General features: G+C 45.5%; 1 protein-coding gene across 1 annotated transcript; it reads right to left on the bottom strand.

Annotated features, from left to right (window-relative positions):
- Window positions 1-233: 233 nt before the first annotated feature.
- Window positions 234-1,172, bottom strand: LOC102377932 (olfactory receptor 5F1-like). Its single transcript, XM_006036056.1, has one exon. It carries the CDS (start codon window positions 1,170-1,172, stop codon window positions 234-236), a length of 939 nt encoding a protein of 312 aa, XP_006036118.1.
- Between the last annotated feature and the right edge of the window lie 8,809 nt (window positions 1,173-9,981).

Here is a 9,981-nt window from a genome sequence, read left to right on the forward strand (position 1 = left end):
GAGCAGACAGTCTACGGTTAAGTCTGGGCAAAGGTTAAGCAGAGAAAACAGTGAGCCAAGGATTACAGAAGAGACCAAGAGCATGGGAGCAGAGAAGAAACAGGCTTGTTGCAAATTCACAAAGCACTACAAGTGCTGCTAGTTATATGCAATAGCCACACCCAAAGACTTTAACGGGGGCGGGCTGGACCAGTAGTACCTGACCCAAAGAAATATCAAAGGAGCATTGATAGTCATTTTACAACCTTTTTTCTGCCCATCACTCTCCTCATGGCATCCTTTACCTCTTTGTTCCTCAGACTGTAGATGACGGGGTTCAACATTGGGGTCACCACAGCGTAGAACATAGAGGCCATTTTATCCTGTTCTTGTGAATTCTCTGTACGAGACTGTAAGTATGTGCAGGCCCCAGTTCCATAGAACACAATGACAGCTGTCAGGTGAGAGGCACAAGTGGAGAAAGCTTTTCGCTTGCTTTCTGCAGATCTCATCCGCAGGATGGTGGACAGGATATAAGCATAGGAACCAATGATTATCAGGTTCGAGCCTACTATATGCACTACAGCACTACTGAATAACAGAACTTCATTCTTGTGGATGTTGGAGCAGGAGAGCTTGAGGAGTGAAGGTATTTCACAGAAGAAGTGATCAATAACATTGGAGTGACAAAAAGATAAACTGCTTGTCCAGGTAGTGTGTAACATTGAATTGAGAAATGCTGCAGTATACATCACAGCAGCCAACATGAGACATCGCGTGAAGGACATCACAACTGTGTAAAGTAAGGGATTACAGATGGCTACATAACGGTCATAAGCCATCAATGACAGAAAGAAGCATTCAGAGGAAGAACAAACAATAAAGATATACATCTGTACAAAGCATTCGGTAAAGGAAATAACCTTCCTATCCCAAAGGAAATTTTCTAGTGCTTTCGGGATGATATTGGAGGAATGGCAGAAATCTATACAAGACAACTGGCTGAGGAAGAAGTACATGGGGGTGTGAAGTCGAGAGTCAGCAGTGATTAACAAGATCATCCCAAGATTGCCCATCAAAGTGATGATATAGATAACCAAGAACACCCCAACAATGGCAGTTTGCAGCTCTGGATGATCTGAAAATCCCTGGAGGATAAACTCAAATACCACAGTGGAGTTTTCTCTAGCCATTTTTCTGTATATTTTTATAACTGTGTGTGGTTATGAAGTGGGAGTTGAAAGGATTTATGGGTTATTCACATTCACACCTAAAATCTGTATATTTCTGTGAAACCATCAACATTTAATCATTTAATCTTCAAAGGACAGCACAGAATATCCAAAGAGCAGTTGTTTATTTCCTTAAGTAAGTATAAAAACAACTGAGAGGCAGTTGCTTTTATTTTCTCGACCTCCAACCTAGAAATATATATTAAAAAAATTCAATATTAAAATCACAAAGTAAGATTTTTAAAGGCTATAGTTTAACTTTTGTGTGTGCAAGAGTTCTTTGACAAAGATGTGACAGGTTTTAATATACATGTTAAAATAAAATAGAGAATGTTCATGTCTTTTCCAAAGAAACACTTGGGGAAGTTTTTTAAGCCAGTTTTATTCACTTGAAACAGGTGTTACTTTATCCTGTATCAGGTCTTTGGAATTGATTTTTGTCATTCAAACTGGGATTAATCAAGCTTCTTTGATAGAGAAATACCTATATCTTTTGATGGTCGGTGGGAAGTAAGATTAGCAACATTCTACCTAGGTCCATCACTAATGAGATTGTTACCAAAATCCCAAGTCCTACTTATGTCTCTATCTGAAAATGATTGTTGAAAAATAGGAAAGGATACCTAATGGACCAACTATAATGGCTCAGAGTGAAAACGTTGCTTGGAATGACTGATTGAGGAAGCCCGGTCTGTATTATACACTTAAGAGATGGCCTATTTTAGTAAGCAACTTGACAGGAAAATAATCAAAATCATCCAAATTATGACTTAATTTATTTCCTGAGTGGAGCTTGAAGCTAGGTAAACACAGACTGGAATTTAGATGGTTACAGAACTCATGTGCACAGGCTACATAGGGCTCAGGGAAACTTTACCCTTCTTGGTGGACTACATAGAGTCTGAACAGAGTTAAAAAAGCAAGACTATCCATGCAGATAGTCTGCCATTCTAAAATACATGTAGCAGGTTATCAGTAAAGACAGTCTTGCTTTTAGCAAAGTACAAAAAAAAAAAAAAAAATTACAAGAGAATAATTAGTTCAGATTGGGCTACTACATAGATACTCTATTTTTTTCCTGGCTTAAGTTTACTTGCTGGTGAATAGTTCTTACACTAAAATTCTTGTAGATGGAGGTCCCCAGTGGCTCCATACATGAAAAACAACTTTCCCCCTTGCAAAGCTGCACCATCCACTTTGTACATTTTGCTTTGATCAGGCTTTAGTACTGTACTGCTAACATGACAGAAGGAACATTGGATGGTATTTCAATTTAGAAAAGTGTTAAGTATAAGAAAGCTGCTTTTTTGGCCCTCAGTGAACAGCTTCTGCATAATCCTGCCTGATATCCTGGTGGAAATGATGCCTCCAAATAATTTATTTTTGTATGATGCTGGCAAAGATCCAACTTAAAAATGCAAGGTCGGTGGTAGCAAGGTTTAAGTCTTCTGATTCTCCTTTGGTGTCTTAGATATTTTGCCAGGCAATGTGTAGCAGAAGATGCCAAAAAGTAAATGACTTAATTTATTGTTATACGTCCTTTGAAAATCTGATTTTTTGGAGAACAAATCTTTAGATCTGAATCTTGCATGAAGCACACTAAGGACTACAGAGAGCAATGGCTGCCTGAAATGCATAAAATATTTCTTACCAGTTTGGTCGAAAGATCTTTTGGTAGGAGTTGCAAGTACAGCATCCTCCTGGGTCCCACTTTGTGGTCCACTCATAGGACCATGAGGGGTAGGGAAAATGTACAGTGGCTGAGACTACATGAATGCTAGGTTTTGACCCAACCACCACCTTTCCTTATCTTGTTATGAGAGCAGGGGCCTTATATGTATGTTAGGGTTTGCAGGAAATTTCCATTCCAGAGCTCAGGTAGGAGTGTTTACATCTATGCCTGAATGGCACTTGAGATCTAATCCATTAGGAATACTGACACATAGCTAAGATTATCTAGAGACTTTCAATAAAGGGTGCGTGGTTGGCGGGGGGGCGGGACACTTTTTTCTCCCCAGTGGGCCAAGATTGAAGAATGCAACAATCCTGTAATTTCCACTGTTTTTGGCTTGTGTTGGTTTTGTGCCTCTTGTGAAATTGCTCTCTACTTGTCAGTGGTTCATGCTGTTACTTCAAAAACAGGAATCTTGACTTATTCATGGTGCCTTTCCACTGGGCAGCCAAGGTTGAAATCTTATTAGGGTGAGAAGGAATAGAAGTAAGAGAGAGCATAACTGTGTAGTCCAATGGTGAAAACTAAACCTTGTAGAGGGAAAACCTGGGTTCTAGTCCCTTCTGCCATCTGTGTTTATGCTGTGTACAAGACAGACATTGGTTGAAAAAAACTGCAATTACCTAGTCAGTGAGAACTAGAAGATTTCTCTTTCATCACCCCTGGATTTCAGAGACATAGTCCCTTTTATCTGATCTTGTTCTAGACCAGGATTCAGCAACCTCTGGCATGTATACCAGAGCATAGCATGCAAGGGCATTTTTCTTGGTATGCACGCCTTTGAGCAGAGAGCAGGGGTGGGTCTGGGGATGTGCTTCCACAACAGAGATCGGGCCCCTCACGACTCCCTGTCATCCATCCCTAACATGCCAACAGCTTACAAGTTGAAGTTGATGTTTTTGACACTGCCCAAAAATGTTGCCAACCCCTTTCCTGAACCATTACTTATGCACTCTTGGCCAGTGGCAAGTGGCCCACCTTCAACAGGAGGTGTTGAGAGTGTTCTAAATAATTTTTACTGCCATTTTACTTTAAAACATTATTGTTCAACTACTTTATATACACATTTCTTAATTAAACTTGATTAATTCAATAATATATTTTAACTGCATATATTCACTCTTTACATTGTTTCTTTCTGATTTCCATACAGAAATAATACCAACAACATCATCTGCTATCAGCATCTACATAGTTTAATAGCATGTCAACACTTCATTTCTATTCAAATTAAATAAGAATATGCAGAAGGTACCCCTTTCCCATCATTCAAGTAAGGTTTTGCAAAGAAAAGAAGCTAAAAGATCTGTCCCAAGAGAGACATAGTTTCTGTTTCAGCTTCCAATGCAGCTACTGCTAATAATCTTTGTTCCTGACTTGTTACTGAATTCATTTGGGTACAAAGCAAGCTTGTTTAACTGTATCCCAACTACACAGTTGATCTACGAAAGTATGTCACCCTAAGGGTCTTCTTACACATTAATTTTAGGTTGATCCTAGAGCTCTTAACCCCTGGATTGTCCACACATTATCAGTTCAAACTAGTTTTAAGAACACTTTAGATTACTTAAATTTATAGGGAGAGAAAGAGAATGCATTTTGCTCCTCTGATGGCAGAAACATAGCCCAGAATAGTCTGATTCCTCTTTTCCAGGGCAGTGACAAGATCATTGTGCAGCATTTTCTCTGACCAGGTTGAGAAGAGAAAACATGAGGGATTGTGACTCAGTGAGGTTGCTATACACTGGAGTGGAGGGACCCTTTTTTCTGTCTGGGTTCTTATTTCTTTCTTATTTTCTTTCTTCCCCCATCAGGAAGAAGCTGTTCCTTTCTGCTGTTCCTAGTTGTGTAGGTCATTACTGTGGTGGGAAATTTTGGAATGAACCTGTTAATCTGGACTGACTCCCAGCTTCACACCCTCATATAACACCTCCTCAGACACTTGTCCCTTATAGATATTTAGCATTCCTCCAACACCAAGACAAATCTCTGGGTGACTCCCCATAAGAAAGTAAAACCATGCCATTACAGAATGCTTTGTCCAGATGTGTCACCTAAGTGCTTTAGTGACCTCTGAATGTTTTTCTGTTAAAGATGATGGGATATGACTGTTATATAGCCGTCCTTATCCCATTGCACCTCGCAGTACTAATGCTTTATGAAGCTGACAGCTTAGCTGTACACCAGCAGCTTTCTTAATTCAGAGATATATACCTCCTTGCTTTCAGTTTTTCCTTTTGCCATGTTTTTAAATACACTCATTCCACAAGCTCTCCTGCTCCAAAGCCTACCTGAATTTTTGAAGGTCATTAGGACCATGAGGGGTAGGGAAAACGTACAGTGGCTGAGACTGGATGAATGTTAGGTTTTTTCGAGACTCCACTCCCAGACCTGCCTGTGCTTTGTGAACTGGCTAGCTGGCATGTGCTCTGAAGGCTGTTTGCATGGGGTTGCACTTCTGGGGTGGGGATTTCACACCCCAAGAGGCAGAAGAGAGAATTGGCCCTCAGTGAACAGCGAAGAGAGAAGAGAGAAGGCAGAAGAGAGAATTGGCTTGGTGCCAGAACAACCGGTTAGGCAGTATAGTTCAGGGGGTGTCACCTTTTTCCACACAGAACAGGGGGTGGGGTAGAGGACACTGCATCATGGGATGCTGAAGGATTACAACTTTGGTGTCTCATCTATGGGGAGTGGTTACTTATGGAACACAACCTGGGTAACACAGATCTAAGATCAATCTGCCCTTCTGCCCTGGAATGGCATAAATTTAAGTCACGTAAAGTGTTCTTAAAACTAGTTTGAACTGATAATGTGTGGACAATCCAGGGGTTAAGAGCTCTAGGAGCAACCTAAAATGAATACGTAAGAAGGCCCTTAGGGTGACATACTTTCTTGGATCGACTGTGTAGTTGGGATAGAGTTAAACAAGTTTGCTTTGTACCCAAATGAATTCAGTAACAAGTCAGGAACAAAGATTAGTAGTAGTAGCTGCACTGAAGCTGAAACAGAAACTGTCTCACTTGGGACAGATCTTTTAGCTTCTTTTATTTGCAAAACCTCAGTTGAATGATGAGAAAGGGGTACCTTCTGCGTATTTTAGAGAAACTCATTTTGTATCAGAAGGGAAAAGCCAAAGGAGTCAGGGTTGGATGATTATCCAGACTCCAAAGGAGTAGCTTTTGTGTGTAAGTGAGTCTTCTGCCTCTCAGTCGAGCTTATTGGGACAACTACAGTGCTGGGCTAATCGAGCTACATTATATCCACTTTAAAAGGTAGGATGTGTACAGCAAGCACAGGGAATTCCCATTTGGTGATGAGTAGGGCCATATTGGAGTGGGCATAAATGTTGTTGTGGAAGCTCCGCTCATTCTGATAGCTCTAATTCACCCATTATCCCTTTCTGAGACTGGTCATGTCTACATGTGCATTAGATGTGACACTACTTTACTCACAAGTAAATTATTCACAAGTATATGGTGGTGGGCTGGTGACTGCACATGCAGGGAATCAGCAGCAGGCTTTCTGTCAATCTGCTGCCGGATCCTGGGAACATGCAATGGGCTCCTGCCACCACTGGGGAAGCTAAAGGCTACAGCTGAAGCTGGAAGAAGCCAGCAACCCTCATTAAAAGGCAGCTCTGCACACTGGTGTCTGGCTGGCCCCTTTCTTGGCTAGATTCTCCCTCCCTCAACAACAAAAAAAGTCCTACTTCCCACTATCTCCCCAACAAACAAAGTTCCTCAACCACAGACTCCACCCACCAACAATAAAACTCCTTAATTCATGGACGTGCAATTATTTCAGGCAGAGAACCACTTACTGAGTTTTGGCAAGGCATCGAAGGTCATGTGAGTGGCAGCCAGGGGCAGATAAATATTAACTTCCAAAATTTTTTAGGGGCCCGGCAGGCTGGATAGAATGGCCTGGTGGGCCACATCTGGCCCGTGGGCTACATCTTGCCTACTCCTGGCTTAATTCCTGTGAAACCTCTGTACAATGACCTTTGTGTGCTGTCCCAAAGTGGGAGTCTGTGGGGTGGGGTTGCCCTGGGGACAGAACCTGGGGAAAGATGGCCAACACCTTGGCCTCTGGCTTCTTCCCCATGGGTGTGTAAACATTGATGAGTCCATCAGGTAGGGGTCTTGCCCAGGGGCAACAGGAGCCAGTGCTCCCCCAGCATTGGCAGCTCCCCCTCCAGCAGGCACTGTCCAGCAGTCCTGGCCCTGCTGCAGGCAGTTCCAGCTCCACACCCATGTAGAGCTGGGGCAAGTGGCAGACCTAGGCCTCAGTCAGGGGGTTGGGTGGCACTGGACCTGAGGCAAGGGGCTTCTGGCTGGTGAAGGCACTGCAGGAACTCCTCCCAGGTCCCTGTTGCTTGTCAGTGGGTGGCTGCCAGGGGCAGGTGAGACCAGGGTTGGTCACTGGGCAGCGGATGGCACAAAGGTGACTGCCAGGGCTAGAATGGAGTCTAGTACCCAGAGGTCATTATCAGTCATCTGCACAGCCTGGATCAGGATGGCCTCTACTTTCACGGGGCCTCTACCAGCTTGCACTCCAGGGCCAAGAACTGCATCCAGAACTCCCAGTATGCCTAGTCCGACACCACCTCATGCCGGTCCCATGCATCCTTGTGGTCCATGTACCCCCACCACCATCTGTCCTGGTGGGCTATGTCCTCTGCCCACCGCACCTGCTTGTCCGGTCCTCTGATGCCACTACCAGGTGCTCCCAGAGGAGAGTCCTGTCCTGGGACCTCCTCTGGTGGAGCAACCACATCTGCAGGGCCCTGGCTGAGGGCAGTGGTGACCCTGGGCCCACCTCCTGGCTGCCCAGTGTAGGCTGTCTTTCACATGTAGCTGCAGGACCTGAAGAGTCATGACAAAGAAGCCGTTTGTGTCAGTTTGCAACATTTCAAGGATAAGAATGTGAACCCAGCATCATTCCTGCCTGTGGCAGGGGTCAGGCTAGATGATCTGTTCAGGTCCCTCCTGTCCCTAGCTACTATGAAACAATGAAACTATGAAGATGCTCTGTACCAGGGGTTGTGCACTGCCCGGCCTCAGATCAGGGATCAGGCATGCACAGGTGCCAGGTGACCATGGTAAGGAGGTTGGGCAGACTCAGGACCAGACGGCTGCCAGCTGAGCCCCCCATCCCTGCTCCGTCCCCTGGTGCTGAAAAGCCACTGGGTCCTGGCCACAGGGAGCCTGCCTCCCCTGTGCTGTTCCCAGGACAGGAGAGGCCAGGACCCTGGCAGCACTTGCTTCCATGGCTCCAGACCTCACTTCCCCCACTTGCCTTCTGCATGCCAAGTGCTGTGCTGCACTGCTGCCCAGCCTATGGTGCCCAGGTCTGGGAGGCACAGGGCACCCAGGTGACTAGGATGAGGAGCTGCCCATACCCCTGCCCTTCCTGTGATGTCTTCTCCAGGGATGTGCTGCAGAGCCAGCCCCGCCCCACAAAACCATGCCACTGCTGTGAGTTTAGCGTGCCTCTGCTACACATGTCCTGGGCACAGCATGAGGAGCTGTTTGCAAAGACTGAGGTGTACCTAAGCCTCTATGCCCTGCTGATGATGATGGCCATTGTGCCCTGGATGAACCTGCACACCTGGCATGGGACTGTGAACTACGATGATGGCGGGAGGTGAGGGGGCAATCCTGGGCTACTCTGAAACCTTCACTGCCACCTGGAGGGCTACCTGTGATGGTGCTACAGGTCCATGCCCCATAGGCAGAGGGAGAAAATATTATTTGTGTGGGGATGAGTGCAAGTGCAAGTGTGTTTGTGCGTGCACACACATATGCAAACCCTCCACCCAGAAAGTAAGTTTGTCATGGGCAAGGGGTATGGGGGGGGCGGGGGCAGATAGAGGCCTCCGTGGTGAGGGAAGGAGTGGAACAGGGGCTGGGTAGGGGTGAATGGGGCCCTGGTGTCAGGTCAGGGCGTGGGATACTTGGAGCCCAGACTGCTCATCCAGTACCATGGGTGGCTTCTGCCACTGTGCACACCCTGGTGGAGGTGCAGCAGGCATGTGCCCCCCGGATCTGTGCCTGGGATGAGGTTGGACCACCACTGCAGGCTGGGAGCACCCAGCACAAACCTGCAGCAGCCTGCAGTACCCTGCTGGCCTGGACTGTGTGGGTCTGATAATGAATGTCTGTTGTGGGACTGCTAATGTCCAGTGTGGGCCAAGTAATGATAACTGCATTTGCAGGTATCAAATTTACTCATGATTAAGGGATTTTACTGTGCAGTACATGTGCACACATGTCAATGTGCATGCTTGCTGTACAGTAATATAAACTATTTATTAGTTAAGCATCTCATGTAGATGGACCCTATGGTCAGAGAGGACCTAGTCAGGGAGCTTCTGGAGGGACTGGATGTATTTAAATCAGCAGTTCCTGATGATCTCTACCCCAGAGTGCTGAGGGAATAAGCAGAGGTCACTGTGGGACCCCTGGCACAGCTTTATGAGCACTCATGGTGCTCTGGTGTTGTGGCAGAGGACTGGAAAAGTGCCAGTGTGGTTCCCAGTTTCAGAAAAGGGAGGAAGGTAGACCCAAGAAAATATAGGCCAGTTAGCCATACCTCGGTCCTGGTTAAGCTTTTTGAGAGACTTATCCTGGTGCATGTCCACAAGGAGCCAGCATGGGAGATTATGCGTAGGGGCAACCAACATGGGTTCATTAGAGGCAGGTCCTGTCAGACCAACCTGGAGCCCTTCTATGAGTAGGTCACAAAATCCTTAGATGCAGGTGTTGTGGTGGACATAGTCTTTCTGGACTTTAGGAAGGCCTTTGATATTGCTGGCCTGGACTGTGTGTGTCTGATAATGAATGTCTGTTTTGGGCCTGCTAATGTCCAGTGTGAGCTCTAAATGATACCTGCATTTGCAGGTATCAAATTACTCATGATTATGGGGTTTTACTGTGCAGTACATGTGCACACATGTCAAAGTGCATGCTTGCTGTACAGTAAACTACACTATTTAGTAGTTAAGCATCTCATGTATATGGACCCCCCCCCCCCCCT

The sequence above is a fragment of the Alligator sinensis genome, unplaced genomic scaffold, assembly GCF_000455745.1.
Source record: "Alligator sinensis unplaced genomic scaffold, ASM45574v1 scaffold287_1, whole genome shotgun sequence".
NCBI lineage: Eukaryota > Metazoa > Chordata > Crocodylia > Alligatoridae > Alligator > Alligator sinensis.